At 43.3% G+C, this 18,676-nt stretch overlaps 1 protein-coding gene across 1 annotated transcript in view; it reads right to left on the reverse strand.

Moving 5' to 3' along the window:
- LOC138350122 (zinc transporter SLC39A7-like) overlaps nt 1-18,676 on the reverse strand; it is a 59,194-nt gene that overhangs the window by 17,666 nt on the left and 22,852 nt on the right. Inside the window, exon 2 of the mRNA XM_069300420.1 lies at nt 11,175-11,684. Within this exon, the coding sequence (XP_069156521.1) occupies nt 11,175-11,684 (510 nt within the window). The remainder of the gene's footprint in view (nt 1-11,174; nt 11,685-18,676) is intronic.

Genomic DNA, 18,676 nt, shown 5'->3' on the forward strand with positions numbered 1-18,676 from the left:
GAGTGCGCGAAAGAGGAAATGAAATGCACGAGAGAGAAAGAGAGGAAGGAGAATCTAAGAGAGAGACCAAGAAAGCAAAAGAGAATCTAATTAAGACAGATTAGTAAAGCATAAGAGAGTCTAAGAGAGGTGATCACAGGACCTACCCCGTCCTGCTGAACACTCCTGTAGAAGAGGTACTCCACCCCAGAGTTACTATCTGTTATCTAACTATCTAACTATCTTACTATCTATACTATCTATCTGTTAGTATCAGCGCGAGACGCCGCGTCCCACAGTGTCGTACTCAGGGACCTCAGGAGATTAATTCCCCATTAACGCGCTCATTAGCGTTGCCAATTAATGTCAACACTGTTACTCGTGCTCTGGACCTCGTAAATCCCTGATGCCCACTCTCTCTCTCTCGAACTAATCATGTGCGCTGCATATTCACAGTACATTATTTCATTGTTAATCTCGTAATTTACTAATCACCCTAATTACAATTCACTGTTAAGTTCATTAGATCATTTCGCGGCCTCGCTTTATCAGCAGTATCACTGTCACTGTCTCGAGAGATATTTGCCTCGCCTCTACCACAAGGGGTCTGGCTTGTACTGGACCGCTGTGCTTGAAGCACGCTACAAGCTGTGCTATAGTCTTTCGTATCTCTTACGGAGAAGATCACGGACCTTGGTCGTCCTCCTATGCTATTGGAAGATCGCTGTGTCGTACTCGGTCCTCCTCAAGCTGTGTCCAAGGGCATCAGGGAGACACACAGGTCTACCAGTAGCTGCATAGATCCAACGTCGACTAGTTCCAAAGAGATTGACTGTACATTAGTGGATTATGCTAGCGACAGTTCAAGCAATCAGTCAATTGCAAAGGAGAGAGTGACCCAGAGGGCACTTATGTTTCTAGAGGGGATACGTGAGGATTAGTAGCCGAGAGAAAAGCTTTTGAGTATGAGGGGCTTAACCCAGAAATCCGAGTATGCTGTCCAACGTAGTTTTGTGAAGCAGAGCAGGTGCAGGCTTGGGCATCATGGGGTATCGTCTACGTCTTGCTCATGGCACTGGTTGGAGCAACTTAACAAAACAACAAATGTGGGCATGGTCAGTTAAAGTGGGTGGGGACAGGTCAACACAGTGGGTGGGGACAGGTCAACACAGTGGGTGGGGACAGGTCAACACAGTGGGTGGGGACAGGTCAACACAGTGGGTGGGGACAGGTCAACACAGTGGGTGGGGACAGGTCAACACAGTGGGTGGGGACAGGTCAACACAGTGGGTGGGGGACAGGTCAACACAGTGGGTGGGGACAGGTCAACACAGTGGGTGGGGACAGGTCAACACAGTGGGTGGGGACAGGTCAACACAGTGGGTGGGGGACAGGTCAACACAGTGGGTGGGGACAGGTCAACACAGTGGGTGGGGACAGGTCAACACAGTGGGTGGGGACAGGTCAACACAGTGGGTGGGGGACAGGTCAACACAGTGGGTGGGGACAGGTCAACACAGTGGGTGGGGACAGGTCAACACAGTGGGTGGGGACAGGTCAACACAGTGGGTGGGGACAGGTCAACACAGTGGGTGGGGGACAGGTCAACACAGTGGGTGGGGACAGGTCAACACAGTGGGTGGGGACAGGTCAACACAGTGGGTGGGGGACAGGTCAACACAGTGGGTGGAGGACAGGTCAACACAGTGGGTGGGGACAGGTCAACACAGTGGGTGGGGACAGGTCAACACAGTGGGTGGGGACAGGTCAACACAGTGGGTGGGGACAGGTCAACACAGTGGGTGGGGACAGGTCAACACAGTGGGTGGGGGACAGGTCAACACAGTGGGTGGGGGACAGGTCAACACAGTGGGTGGGGGACAGGTCAACACAGTGGGTGGGGACAGGTCAACACAGTGGGTGGGGACAGGTCAACACAGTGGGTGGGGACAGGTCAACACAGTGGGTGGGGACAGGTCAACACAGTGGGTGGGGACAGGTCAACACAGTGGGTGGGGGACAGGTCAACACAGTGGGTGGGGGACAGGTCAACACAGTGGGTGGAGGACAGGTCAACACAGTGGGTGGGGACAGGTCAACACAGTGGGTGGGGACAGGTCAACACAGTGGGTGGGGACAGGTCAACACAGTGGGTGGGGACAGGTCAACACAGTGGGTGGGGACAGGTCAACACAGTGGGTGGGGGACAGGTCAACACAGTGGGTGGGGGACAGGTCAACACAGTGGGTGGGGGACAGGTCAACACAGTGGGTGGGGACAGGTCAACACAGTGGGTGGGGACAGGTCAACACAGTGGGTGGGGACAGGTCAACACAGTGGGTGGGGACAGGTCAACACAGTGGGTGGGGACAGGTCAACACAGTGGGTGGGGGACAGGTCAACACAGTGGGTGGGGGACAGGTCAACACAGTGGGTGGAGGACAGGTCAACACAGTGGGTGAGGACAGGTCAACACAGTGGGTGGGGACAGGTCAACACAGTGGGTGGGGACAGGTCAACACAGTGGGTGGGGACAGGTCAACACAGTGGGTGGGGGACAGGTCAACACAGTGGGTGGGGACAGGTCAACACAGTGGGTGGGGACAGGTCAACACAGTGGGCATGTTTGATCGCGGGGTTTTATGCCCATTGGGGGATGATTGTGGCAGGTCCTGTATAGTTTTGATGAGGTTGTGCATGTTTCTGGGTCTTCGGTTTGTGTCCATGAGGGATGTAGTATAGTGTTCAAAGTATGTTATTAGTCCCTTTATTTGTTTCTCTGGCAATTGTTTTCGGTACATTTTGATGGGTGGCATGTTTGTTTTGGTATGGAGACTCACTGGTGGCTTATTCTAGCCGCTGGGTGTTAAATGTCCACCCCAGAGTTGTGTTCTGTATGGGTTGTAGTGTTGTGCTGTGTGTGTGTGTGTGTGTGTGTGTGTGTGTGTGTGTGTGTGTGTGTGTGTGTGTGTGTGTGTGTGTGTGTGTGTGTGTGCACGCATTGTAGTGTTGTGTTGTGTGTGTTGGCTGTTAGTGTCAGGGCAACTGGTATCTTTGTGTGTAATTGGGCGTGTCTAAGTCAGCGCACTTGCCCAAGTTATTTAAGTGGTGTGATATGTGTCTGGGTGATGAGTTGGGGTGTATCCGACGGCTGTTAAGCCTCGTACAGGTGTGTGTGTGCAGCCAGGTATATATGTGCAGTCATTCCTCCTAAAATGTGAGTACTTATAGTAACGATGTGGTCGATCGTACATATATGGACGTGATGGACCAATAGAAAGTGGACTATTGGATTACTGAATCAGGATAAACAGGAAGTTTTCTATTTATGTTGCTAAGGAAAGCTATAATCTAATCTAATCATCCTAATACACGTTATTTGAGGCCTTGAGACACTACGCCCAAGAATATCAACTAGTCGTAGCAAGAGACTGGCCTACAAGGGTCTCTGATCCCCTCAAGACTGAAAGAAATCATTTTAAATGATCCGAAGCCGTAATTATCTTTCACAGAAACCACTACGTTGCACCAGTTTTAGAAAGACGAGACTACAAATGCATATTACATTATGCGTGCTTGGGAGCGTCTCTTAAATATTCTCTACACTTCTCGTTCCACGACTACATAAAAGATGTTTGAGTGCAAACAATTACCTTTATTAAAGAAGAGCAAACTGTGAAGCCCAGTATAAATTGGCAAGAAACAGATCAACTTCAATAAGAATATTTCAGGAATATAGAGAAATTCCTAGAGAAATTTAAAGAGAAGTATTGAGAAATTTCAGAACAAATACAATAATACAATAGTTTTCCTTGCAGCACTACAAACCAGATATGACTATATAGCACTTGGAAGTGACAATACAAGGACAAGGAATCAGGGGTAAGAGGGAATGAATGAACTGTGGCCTACCACATTGGACCATCGGGGATCGAGCGCCGACATGCAAGAAGCCAGGCAGTCCCTGTACCGATCGCAAATGCTAATGTGACATTCACCGTCAACACCTCAAGTGAGTGGACCATCTGCCTCGTGTGAGCGGGCTGTGGTACGTATCGCGCCAAACACACACTGAAACTACTACGTTGGTACAACGTTCGAACAAGTTTTAATACCTCCTAACCAGTTATATCAACCAATATAGCAAGTTGTAACAACGTTCTAATACGTCATAAACATGTTAAGCCAAGATGTAACAACTTTATTACAAGTTGTAACAAGCGGAAAATAGAGACAGTTACGGTTTGTGTTTCCAGTCAAAATCTTATATATAAGGTTTTTGAGAAACCTTATATATAAATCTTATATATAAGGTTTTGAGACTGAGATAATCTCATGTTTTTCCTCCGACCTTGGCATATATCTTTGTTCCAGGCGCAGTTTGGCACAGATCACCATGCCGTGTCTGGGAATTATTTGCCTATAATAGTCGTAGGTTTAGTAAGATCGTATCCAGATTCTTTATTGTGAATTAGCGATTGCTTTCCGACTGGAGTTCGTAAGATTAAATTTAATGTTGCTCCTGGTGTGTACCATTTGTTTATGCGCCGTCATGTTTCTTTGAGCGCGTATATCTTATCCTGTCGGTTTGATGTAAGGAGTTGTGGAGAAAGGAGGGTTGAAAACCTGCTGTTCTATTATGATGTAGCCAAAAATGTTTCGCTCAATGATAGAGTTCTTCAGTAAAAAAAAAATAATCTCACCTTCCCCTTTTCTCCCTTCCATTTTCCTTCCCTTCAACAGTCCCCCTCCCTTCCTCCCTCCCAACAATAAAGCCACACTTGCAGCCAATCATCTCTAACTACACCAGCAAGCTATGATACAAACATACTCTCACGTTGTTTAAATGAATTACTTCTAAGTATTCAGTGAATGCCCATAACGTCACAGGAACTTGCCACCTTCGGCGACCAGGAGGTGAGTCCACAGTCAGTGTGGCGCACCTCCACACAAAACACACTCCACCACGCACTCTGGTGGACGTCAGAGTGCGTCCCACCCACACACACACACTCTGGTGGACGTCAGAGTGCGTCCCACCCACACACACACTCTGGTGGACGTCAGTGTGCGTCCCACCCACACACACACACTCTGGTGGACGTCAGAGTGCGTCCCACCCACACACACACACTCTAATGGACGTTAGAGTGCGTCCCCCCACACACACTCTAGTGGACGTCAGAGTGCGTCACCCCCACACACACACACTCTAGTGGACGTCAGAGTGCGTCCCCTCAACACACATTCTAGTGGACATCAGAGTGCGTCACCCCCCCACACACACACTCTAGTGGACGTCAGAGTGCGTCCCCCTCACAAACACTCTAGTGGACGTCAGAGTGCGTCCACAACGCACTCTGCAAACATGAAAGTCGGTACAAATCAGCGGCATATTAGGAACAGGTTGGAACACCGCGGAGTGGAGACCTCTGGAGTGACCTGAGCACATCAGGCACGCTGCTCACCGCCGACCCATGGTAACCCGGGACGAGATATCAGTAATCATCAACCACATATCATATCCCCAGATCGTGCAGAACCTCCCTATACGCTTTACCAACTTCAGGCGTACCAGAAAAAAATAAAAATAAAAATTATATATATATATATATCGACATTTCTGCCACATTTAGAGTCCTTATCGATTAAAAGCTAACGCGCCTTCGTTATTTGTTAGCCTGGAGTTATAATATTCTAAGTGTTCCTTTGGGCTCTTTCACCCCAATGGGACACTCCAGGAAAAAGTACCAACCCAAGCAACCCACCATACCTATCGAGAGAGATGCCTAAAAAAAACGCCATTATAACGGTACGTTGGAACAAATGCTTCGCATTTTTAACGGATTGATCGACTCCGTCAACAATTTGACGTAGTAGAGGAGCGAACGTGTTGGTATGAGCACGTGAGGGTGAGACGCGGGCGAGCACTTCTCATCCCTACCAAGTGACAAGCAGCTGTGTTTGGCCAGCTTGTCCTCCCGAGGTCTCCCAACGTCAAGAAACTGTCGTACTAAAGTGACCTTATCCTAACGTATCAGAGGACCCAAAGCAAGAAACGGGAGAGTATGTCAATTTCTGGAGCCGCTACCGTTTTCTACTACGACGAATTTTGGCCTCAGGTGGAGTATACGTCAAAATACGAGGCTCTGTTAGGAGGACAGGTTGTTCACGGCTGCGTCTAGTTAAAGATAGAATTAACTGTAAAAATCATTGAGCATTGAGCCTGTGTGAGTACCTAAGGTACTCACATACACAAGTGTGTGTGTGTGTGTGTGTGTGTGTGTGTGTGTGTGTGTGTGTGTGTGTGTGTGTGTGTGTGTGTGTGTGTGTGTGTGTGTGTGTGTGTACTCACCTAATTGTGCTTGCGGGGGTTGAGCTTTGGCTCTTTGGTCCCGCCTCTCAACCGTCAATCAATCCATTTTGTATGTGCGCGCGCGCTTCGCTTCGCTGCGGTTCAGTGAAATTATAAACACCGTAATACTGACGCTCCCTTGCACCAATAAACACAATGCTCGATAGCTTAGGTGGGTTACCTATGGCATCGAGACCTTCTGATTGGGCAAAACTAATTGGGTTTTTCCCAATTGGGCACTTTTGACGGTAAACATGGCCCCCGCCCGACGCTATACACATCACCTATAGTGAGTGTGGTCACTATAGACTAGCATACACTAGTGACGTCACGAGTGTATATACACATAACTGTGTATATACACTGAGCTCCCCCGAGATCTCTCTGTATGTGGTGCTCATCCTACAGCTTCCCTGGTCGTTTGGGTTTATATTATGCATAAATTTTTGGGCATTTATGTCAAGAATTCAAGAGGATACGTCAGCTTCCAGTCTCTGTGTCTCTGCTGGTGTTGGTGTGAAGTTTCATCAAGACTGGCTACTCAACTCCTTATAGTCCTATAAGTGTGTGAATAAGGGGTTATATATATATATATATATATATATATATATATATATATATATATATATATATATATATATATATATATATATATATATATATATATATGTATATATATATATATATATATATATATATATATATATATATATATATATATGTATATATATATATATATATATATATATATATATATATATATATATATATATATATATATATATATATATATAATTTCCAGCGCCTCAGTGTGGCGATACAGAGGGGAAATGCGCACTGCATCCAGGGTTCCTGCCCGCCATCTGAGGAGCTGGAGGAACTCGACAACCTATGATAACCATCTTTGTAACCTATATGTAACTCCTTTTTTGTAACAAAGTTCAAATAAAGTAAATATATATGTGTACATACAAAAGAATGGGGGTGGTAGGAGAAGATAATATTAGTGTTCAGTGAGAAACCACAAGGTCTCCTCTGAATACTTTTTATTTTCTTCTCCGAGGCTATGGGTCCCCACATTGGCACCTATATATATATATATATATATATATATATATATATATATATATATATATATATATATATATATATATATATATATATTTATATATATATATATATATATATATATATCTATATATATATATATATATATATATATATATATATATATATATATATATATATATATATATATATATATATATATATATATATATATATATGATGTATGTGTGTGTATATATATGAAGTTTAGGATACAATATTTAATAAGATTAACCTAATTGAATTTTATTATATATTGCCCCATTGCAGTGATAATTTATGCGGTATGCATTATCTGATCACATGTTTGTAATTATCTGATCATGGCTGTCGTCATACTATTATTTAGTATGCTCTCAGGCCCTTATGTGTTACTCCGTTGATATACTACGTATAATATTCTGAGAATTCCTCTCTGTGTGATATATTTAATCAAGATGTGTGCCATTCTTACGACACGTGATATATTAGTTGAACAATTGTTATAACAGTACATTCTTGTCTTGCTCGGCTGCTCAGTTTATTGCACCAGCTTAGAGATCAGTTTCTATCAGTGGCGTTATGCATATTTAGTCACTGAATCAATCAGTATTCCAACAACGTCGTTGGCCCAACAGTGTATACAAACAGTGTCAGACTGCTATGTGACCAGAGTAGCCTCGTATTTAATACAACTAGGGTACCCAGCGGTACCCAGTGGTACCTGAGTCGACACCAGTAGCCGGGTCGACCGGAAAAAGGTTGCATCATTTGAATGTTAGGAGCTCCTGAGAGGCAGACGTAAATCTGCGTATTTCTGAATTTCTGTTTGAAGGTTAGATTAGTATTTTATTAGCACTACAATCACCTTCTGGGGTTGACTGGTCGATAAAACATGAATTATATGTGTAACAGATCTGTAACCATATCCCGGGAGGATAGAAGAAAATGTATATATGCTAGTTAGCATTGTAAATGTGTGGCCAAGTTTGTGGTAGAAAATTAATAATAATAATAATAATAAATAGTATAAGGATATATATATATATATGTCGTACCTAGTAGCCAGAACGCACTTCTCAGCCTACTACGCATGGCCCAATTTGCCTAATAAGACAAGTTTTCATGAATTAATGTTTTTTCGACTACCTAACCTACCTAACCTAACCTAAGCTAACTTTTTTGGCTACCTAGCCTATAAAGATAGGTTAGGTTAGGTTAGGTAGGGTTGGTTAGGTTCGGTCATATATCTACGTTAATTTTAACTCCAATAAAAAAATATTGACCTCATACATAATGAAATGGGTAGGTTTATCATTTCATAAGAAAAAAATTAGAGAAAATATATTAATTCAGGAAAACTTGGCTTATTAGGCAAATCGGGCCTTGCATAGTAGGCTGAGAAGTGCATTCTGGCTACTAGGTACGACATATATATATATATATATATATATATATATATATATATATATATATATATATATATATATATATATATATATATATATATATATATATATATATATATATTTATTTAATTAACACATTTAGGTACATCTGAATTTTGTGCAGCTGCCCTAGACCATATGAAGGAGAGTACAGTGTGTCAAAAAGCTAGCTACGTGATGCTAAACTCCCCATCACACAGGATGGTTACTCATATAGAGGCATGTGATAAGTAGTCTGCATTGGCAAATTCTGGGTGCATTATGAGGAATTCATCATGAACACAAGCGTGAATAAGGTAGCAGTGATACTAGAAGTCCCCACCTCGCAGGATGGTAAGTTATACTGGGCCATTGGTAGCCTGCCCTAGCAATTTTTGGGTGCATTATAAGGATATCTTCAAGAACACGAGAGTGAATAAAGTAATTGCAAAGCTCCAGGTACCTTATGCCAACGGGTTTTAAAGGTCTAATAACTGGCCATTCGGTGATGTAGTGTGGGAGATCATGCCCCAGTTCCTGCTCACAGAGTTTCCACCTGGAGTGCTCAGGACTGGGAGATCCGTCACCTGTAGCCACCTGCCACAAGTAACGGTAACCCAACCTGATCCTGGCAGTCAGTGTTTCTCACAGTCTGGTGGACGTTTTGTTCTGCCCATAAACATAGTTTTTTTTTTATTAACATATTAGGTACATCTGCATTAGTGTAGCTACCCTAGACTATATGAAGTGGAGTACAGTGTGTCAAAAAAGCTAACTAGGTGATGCTAAGAAATCCCCATCACACAGGATGGTAAAATACTATAATGATGAAAATCTATGGACTCGACCGTAAATATTTCAACTACACTATCTTCATGAAGGGAGGCATAGCGGCCGACCACAAATTTCTTCCGACTGTCTCCCTTCAAGCACCAATTACCCTGCAAAGTTTGGTGAGGTAGTCCCAAGAATTTAGCCTCCAACCTTGACAGACGGACTAACAGGCAGACAGACAGACAGACAGAAATTCTCTGTTATAGTCTACGGGCTCACCATAGCCCGTGTTACTTGGAACTTTTTGTTCCAGGTAGCGAATCTTTAACAACAACAACAACTCTGTTATAGACCAGTAAGCATGGTACAACATGAAACAGAGCCCAATTTTATAACAGCAATAGGTACGAGATGTGTCATCAGACAGCTCAATACAAGTGAAGGGATTGTGTATTATCACCACCTGACCCATGTGTGTTTTAAAAGAAACTCAATAAACACCTATTAATGGCACTTGATCAACCAGCCTGTAGTGTCTGATATTTATTAGGTTGTCAACATGTAGCCTGAAAAGCCAGAAGGTATGTCCAAAAGATAGGTATATATATATATAGCACGCTCGTTCTTGATATTGTACTCACCTCCCAACATCCCAAAAATATCCATCCCTATTTTATTGTCCCATTCAGTCATCCTCATTTACGAACTCTGATTCCAATCCCTATTCCAATTCCTACTCTCCTTCTCTACCATACAAAAGATAAAGCCATATTTTTATCCTTACCTTCATATCGTCCAACGCCTCTCTCCATCTCCCTACTCCCCTTCCTCACTCCCTGGGGCCGTCATGTGTTCCCACTCTCCTTTTGCTCAAGAATGATCATCATTCACCCTCCATCTCTCTCTCTCTCTCTCTCTCTCTCTCTCTCTCTCTCTCTCTCTCTCTCTCTCTCTCTCTCTCTCTCTCTCTCTCTCTCAAAGATACAGCTACACTCCCTCCCGCTAGTAACGGGACCCCCACTCTCTACCTCAAATAAAAGAGCCACTGTCCCTCATAGTAACAGAGCTACGCTCACTCTTTGTTACAGAGCCAGATTCCCTCCATCCCTGTAACAAGGCCACCGACCCTCCCTCCTAATAATGAGGCCTCAATACATCCTTCTTTGTAACTAAGCCGCTCTCCCTCTTTACAATAAGGTTACATCCAACAATTACCCCCACACCAAATAAGGAAGCCACCCACAACAACACAGCCACACCCAACAACAAAGCCACACCCAACAACAAAGCCACACCCAACAACAAAGCCACACCCAACAACAAAGCCACACCCACCAACAAAGCCACCCACAACATCAAAGCCACACCCAACAACAAAGCCACATCCAATAACAAAGCCGCCCACAACAACAAAGCCAGGGAGAAGATGCGGGACATTACACAGGAGGTAATAAAGACGTGCTTGAACGCCCTACACGGAGCTCCACCTAATAATTACTGGCTTTAAAACTTTCACGTAATAATAATGACCTGCCCTTCCTCAGTGTGGTGACCTTCCTCAGTGTGGTGCCCTTCCTCAGTGTGGTGGCCGTCCTCAGTGTGGTGACCTTCCTCAGTGTGGTGACCTTCCTCAGTGTGGTGACCTTCCTCAGTGTGGTGACCTTCCTCAGTGTGGTGCCCTTCCTCAGTGTGGTGACCTTCCTCAGTGTGGTGACCTTCCTCAGTGTGGTGACTTTCCTCAGTGTGGTGACCTTCCTCAGTGTGGTGACCTTCCTCAGTGTGGTGACCTTCCTCAGTGTGGTGCCCTTCCTCAGTGTGGTGACCTTCCTCAGTGTGGTGACTTTCCTCAGTGTGGTGACCTTCCTCAGTGTGGTGACCTTCCTCAGTGTGGTGCCCTTCCTCAGTGTGGTGACCTTCCTCAGTGTGGTGACTTTCCTCAGTGTGGTGACCTTCCTCAGTGTGGTGACCTTCCTCAGTGTGGTGAACTTCCTCAGAGTGGTGACCTTCCTCAGTGTGGTGAACTTCCTCAGAGTGGTGACCTTCCTCATAAGTTTCCTCATATACTTCTCACAATTGCGAAAACTCTTAAGAGGCTTTTCGCATATACCAGTGTCCCAGTATGGCCTTATCTGGCTTATCACACCCGCGTCCATACTCAGCCCATTCATACACTCACTCATAAACTCATCCAGAGGCCTCATACTTCGAGAGCCCCCCCCCCTACTAAAATACTCATACTTGGACAACAACTCATGCTGGCAGTGGCATCAATCATAGGTGTTTTTTTAGGTATCAATGATATTCTTATTGATACATCAATAATGTGATTTATTTGTGCATTTGAAGAGAAGCTTGGGGAGGGAAGTGGGGGGGGGGGGGAGGAAGTCCTATAACACCGCCAGAGTGTAGGCGGGAAATGTGTAAAAGTCCTGATTTGGTATCCTCTAGGCCTCAGGAGCCCTAGAGGATTCAGTGGAATCCCAGGTAGCATCACCTTTTCTGTAGCATATCGTGGCCCGAGTGGTTCAGGGCGTGTGCTTGGTAGTATCTAGTGTGCAGGTTCGAATTTCCCTCATGGTTCTTACTGATTTTCTCCCGGCAAACTTAAACGTTGCTATATATATAATATTTGCCCGTCTAGAAGCACTCCATAATAGTGATGATTTGTAACAAATTTCTTGGTCTACCTAAAATTGTCACGATCGACGATCTTTAAGAGAGAACTGAATTTCTTGCTTAAACGGAGGATTTGATTGTCTTGCTCGTTAGCGTGCGAGAATCTAAGCCATGAAAACGTAGAAGCCAATTCTCTAGAGTCAAATTTAGATACGATTCTGTATAGTATTTGTAATCTCTTGACACCTCACTTCTGTATTCACCCGGGCGTAGTTCTCATCCTCTTAACTACATTTAGGTAATTACACTAGGGTAATTACTGTGGAGAAAAGCCAAAACTACAGATCTTGTTCCCCACATAACACAATCATTGTGTTATATGGTATCCACCATATAACACAATCACTACAGGTCTCCACCATATAACACAATCACTACAGGTCTCCACCATATAACACAATCACTACAGGTCTCCACCATATAACACAATCACTACAGGTCTCCACCATATAACACAATCACTACAGGTCTCCACCATATAACACAATCACTACAGGTCTACACCATATAACACAATCACTACAGGTCTCCACCATATAACACAATCACTACACGTAACAGTAAATGCAACAAACAATTGTTTAATTAAAAAACCTGCCTGTAATTGCATGAAGTTAGTTGACTACTGCATGGGAATGCCTTGATTGTTGCAAACAGAATAATGTGCACATCCTGCAATAAATTCAGGAACCCCGCGGCCAGCGGTAACTGGACCAACTGAGCAATACCCGACATAGTTCAGCATTACTGTTGCTCAGCACAGTTCGGCACTACTGTGCATAGAGTGTGTGTGTGTGTGTATGTTGCAACCTGCCGTGACCGTACTGAGGGTTGCTTTCTGCATGCTGATATGTTATTGTATTTCATAGGTTGGTACGCACGTCCTCTCACCTATTACGCCTAGTTCATACTAGGACTAACACACAGTGGCAGGCGAGGAATGATGCAAGTTATTTGAACAGTGTTCGGTGGTGTGAGGTTGTACAGACTGGTGTTGACCCACACCAGTCATCACTAGTACACACACACACACACCAGTCATCACTAGTACACACACACCAGTCATCACTAGTACACACACCAGTCATCACTAGTACACACACCAGTCATCACTAGTACACACACCAGACAACCACAACCCCACAACGAGGACACAAGGAGTACAAGAGAAGAACTCAACTGAATACCATTCCCATTGTTCATACAATAAATCATTAACACAAAGTAAATATCTCATTTTTTTATTTGTTCATCTTATACTAAGCTGAACAAATCAATTGATTGTTCATCTCAGTATTTTGCTTAAAAATATTAAGCTGAAGCTTGTTCTTTCGGTTTCTAACTTTTTTTGTTTGTTTTCCAATCCAATAACGTATCAACCCAAGCAACCCACCTTACTTCTAGAGGTCGATATAAAAGCAACGTATTTTAAGCAGTGGTATTGTACAGGTTCAAATACCTACAAGTTTTTGACAGATTAAGGAGCAAATCAAGAAGAAAATATTCGCAACTATCAAAAGTCGCCACAGAGTCAAAGTAGCGGAAGGAAGATCCACTGCGATATGGTACGAACCAGCCTCTGGGTACTACTCTGTCAAGCCTGACAAAAAGATATCCAGAGGCATTGCAATAGCTACACGCAGACTCAGACTCAGTTACAAGTGCTGCTGGGAGGTAATAAACCCAATAGTTAAAGATTGTGGATATCAGTGGAACAAAAACAGAGGCGCCACTATTGCACTACTTACTGGAATGTGAAGCTACTGAAGCCCTGTGCATCAAACTCAACATTAATCCAACGATAGCAGCTGCATTAGATGCACATTCCACAGCCACTACAATGATTAGAAAAGCCGTTAAAGAATGGGACTCACTAGTGAACATTCTGCACCTACATCCGCCACCAAGATAATGTTATTAAAACACGACTAAAAATGAAGCGAAAAAAGAAACAGGGAAAAAAGAGGAAACCCCACCTGCAGTTAAAACTTTGACCCAAATATCAGAGTAACAAGGTTATCGTGAATAACCGAACTCAATTACGGGTTCACCATAGCCCGTGCTACGTGGACATTTCGTTCTGAGTAGCTAAATCTAAAACAACAACAACAAGCAGTGGTGAAAATCATATGCAGTTATACACGAAACAGCTATATCGTACGCGTTACAGACACTAAGAATTCCCTAAGATATTCTCCTTACGTTAATCTGTAATGCTGTACTCGACACAGGTATCAGCACTGTCGTATCCGTTACAGAATCAATAGTGTTGAAAGTGCTCATATTAGTGTCCATCTTAAGAGTGTCGCTCAAGATAGGTGAACATGCGGTAATTTGTTGGACGGGCGGACGGACGCATGGAGGTACAGACGAATGGACGCTTTAATAGACGGATGTACGGACAGAATAATGGTTGCAAGAACGGATGGGCGGATTGACGGACGAACTAATGAAAGACCAGACGAAATAATACACGGAAGGACTGGCTGAAGTACAGATGATTGGTTTGGCGGCCTGAGGAGCAAACAAATAGACGGGCACGTCGAGTAGTTCGGTCATTTGGCCCTCTCCACACTCGCGGTTGATTCGTAAGTCGTAGAGACATCCAATTAGCCTGCTAGAGGTCAGCTGAGAAGCCAGCAACCTGTCTAGAAAGGTAACCAACCAAGAATCTCGCAGGGACATTTAGGAACTCCGCTATCTATCCAGCAAGACAGTCCGGAAGCCACCCAGTTAGGCCCTTCCTCAGGAAGCCAAGAAAACCCGCAAGCCATCCAGGAAATTAACACAACAGCATGCCATCAACAGAAAGCCAGGCGGGAAGTCAACAAGCCATAAAAAAAGGCATAGCTACTCTGGCCAAAAGAATAAGAATTCTAGCCAGTTAGCCACGAAGCTAGCAAATAAACGAAAAAAAAGACACTCAGCTAACCAGTCCTCCAAAAAAGCCACCTAACCAGCCGATTCAGGAACTCAGAGAGCTAGAGAGCAAACAGTTTAAGAGCCAGTCAGCTAGCCAGAAAGTCAGCAGAGAAACCAACTAGCCAGAAAGTCAGCAGAGAAACCAACTAGCCAGAAAGTCAGCAGAGAAACCAACTAGGCAGAAAGTCAGCAGAGAAACCAACTAGCCAGAAAGTCAGCAGAGAAACCAACTAGGCAGAAAATCAGTTACCCAGCCAACAACAACAAAAAAGTCACAAAAATTGGCACTTAACCAGCCAACCACAACAACCACTAAACACTGATGTGTTACATATGGAAACATGTAGGACTGAGAGCGTTAACATCCACACAAGATTCAACCCGAAACAAACAAGAGAATCATCACTCAAGTAAGAAATGCATTATAAATAAACAAGAATGGTTCTTATGCGTCTCAGATGATGCTGCCTCGAGAAAAAGGCCTCCGGGAAGGAGGAGGAGGAGGAGAAGGAGAAGGATGAGGAGGAGGAGGAAGAAGAAGGGTAGGAAAGGCTGGGAGACCAGAAACAGGTGAGGACCGTGTGTTGGATCACGATGAGAAACGAGGGCCAGCGCCGCATACACCCACACCAGAGGTCAGATGGGGGTGTGACCTCTGCAGCCTCCGTGAGACATCTCCGTATGAGCAAGCGGAGGTAGTACAGGCGCACCCTGCATACTGAGACCCGTCTTGGGGTCGCGGAAATTAGGGCAAGTGGATTTGAAGAGTTAATATGGAATGCCGAGAGCTTACTGGACAAGGTGAGGTGATCTAGCTGACTGTTGGTGTGTGTGTGTTCCCCTGGGCGATCAGGACGGGGGAGAGTATTGTGGCTGGCGGTGTTTCTCAGTCAATTTTTTTTTTTTTTTTGCCAAGAGGGGCGAGTTTATTGGGCAGTGTCAATCATCCTGTGAGTGGATATACCGCCATAGCAGCATGTACAACACTCCCCAATAGGAAGAAAACCCGCTGGGTTGTTCATCCTGTCACTTGTACCCAGACACAGCTGGGACTTGCTTAACTGTCTCATGTGAACAGCTCCTCAAACAAGATCAACCCTTAAAATCCTACGTTATTTCGCGGGTGCAAAATGGGGAAATCTTTCAAGAACAGTATCAATATTTGACAAATAGTATTTTCCTAACTCAAACAATGTGGGGTTCCTTATTCTACACATATTTCTCATGTCTCTCAGGTGTTCACATTCACGTAGATAGTGGTCAAGGCGGTGTCCATCACTCTCACCACAGATTCTGCAACACCGCTACTCAACTGTTGTTTCCATTCCGAATCTCCATGGATATTTGTATCCAAGACGGATTCTCGCTATTACTGATTCTCTCCCGCGACCACCTCCTCTTCGTCCATATTGATTGGGAATGCCAGCTGCAACCATTTTTCGCTTCTGGTTTTCATTCCACTACTTACTCTACTCGTCATTCCTCTGCTTCCTCTTCCTCTCCTTCCTCTGTTACTTCGTCTTCTTGTTCCTCCTCCTACGCGAGGTGGTGGTGGTCTTCACCGGAGCAACGCCGGATACCTGTTATGGACTAAGCATAGGCCTTACCTATTATTAAAATATCATGTGTGCAATTTGTATAGGATCATGTACATCTTTAATTGTTTAAAAGATAGTTTTTACTTATTTTAATATATTCCTAAAATAAACATGAAAGCAAATTTAAAATTTATCATATGTTTTGAGAACATATGCTACAACATATAGCATAGAGAACATATATTTGATCATTAAAATATCATGTGTACAATTTGCATAGGATCATGTTCATCTTTAATTGTTTAAAAGAGAGTTTTTGCTCATTTTAATATATTCCTAAAATAAACATGAATGCAAATTTAAAATTTAGCATATGTTAATTTAAACTATATTAGTTGGTAATTACCAAGAATGTACAAGTTTTCCAGAGTAGGCTATTTATTAACATGAATGTTATCTACTGTTATGCAGAATAAACATTCACACATTGTACTGTAGAGCTGATGTGTACCATGCTTATCTATTAAGGTAGGCCTATGAAGTAACATTTTGAGTTAATAGGAATATGGAATTCTAATCTATATTTAGTACTATTTGATTGCTTAATAAATCTCTAGGAGATTTTGGTGAATTGTATTAAATTGTAAGTTTAGAGGGTAGAGGGACGGTCTCGCTTCATGCAGGTCGGCGTTCAATCCCCGACCGTCCAAGTGGTTGGGCACCAGTTCTTCCCTCCGTTCCATCCCAAATCCTTATCCTGACCCCCTTCCCAGAGCTATATAGTCGTAATGGCTTGGCGCTTTCCCTGATAATTCCCTCACTCCTTTAATTATAAAGAACATTGAAATATTGTCTTTCATGGATAGTCTTTTGACATCTCACTCAGCCCATTCTCATGATTTGCCACAACATACAAAACACTAAACATACACGATACTAACATACAGACACCCAAGTCATCCACCTGACCAAACCAACTTACAAATAGACATTCGTTTACATTAAGGGAATTAATAAGTATTACTGTAATGTGTTGCGGTAGGTTATTGACACTGAAATATAGAAAAAAAATATTTGTGACAAACTACTGGAGTTATTTGTTATTGTGCTTAAAGAGACAACTTGTCTGTAATAGACAGTCAGTGGAGACATGCCAATTATTCTGAGAGAATGAGCCTTTTTCTCCTAGTTGGATGAGTGGAGTTTTTTTTCCCATCTCAGTGGATGAGAAAAGTTAATGAAGGCAGTGTGTGGTGAACCTCGTCACTCCAACCACTCGAAGTAGTAATTTTGTTCTTAGAATTTCTGTTGTTGTTGGATATTAGGGTAAGAAGTGGCCTCTAGTTAACATTTTAGTTCTCTAGCAGGAATTATTATTGATTAATTTCTTGAGGAATTAGTAATCAAAAGTGCCTCCACGAATTACATTGACTTGCCTAGGTTAATTGTTTCAGTGCTAATTACTTGCAGAGTGATTACGTTTAGATACCTTACCCAGTCGATCCTTCATATTGGAATTGGGACGTTGCTACTATGTTTTAGAGTAAGCTGTAATCACCCACTGACCCTCTATATAATCTCACTATGCTAATTCAACCTGTTATTTTTTGCCTAGAATATTATTGATTTCTAACTCCCACATTCACGAGCTTGACAACATTAAGCAATTATTGACCAAGATATTATTAATTCACCAATAGGCTATATTAGGAGTTGGTGCCTGTTGGAATGCAAATCAAACTATTAGTGCACTTAATTACCTCATATACTCAACTTGTATACATACCCCTGCATGGATTCCTCGAACGCACCTTTGTATCATACATAATATGCATATGAGAGATATATAGATCTCGTATGCAAACCTCGCATACATACCTCGGATATATATCTTACACATATACATGCTAAGCAACATC

The sequence above is a fragment of the Procambarus clarkii genome, chromosome 44, assembly GCF_040958095.1.
Source record: "Procambarus clarkii isolate CNS0578487 chromosome 44, FALCON_Pclarkii_2.0, whole genome shotgun sequence".
Lineage (NCBI taxonomy): Eukaryota > Metazoa > Arthropoda > Malacostraca > Decapoda > Cambaridae > Procambarus > Procambarus clarkii.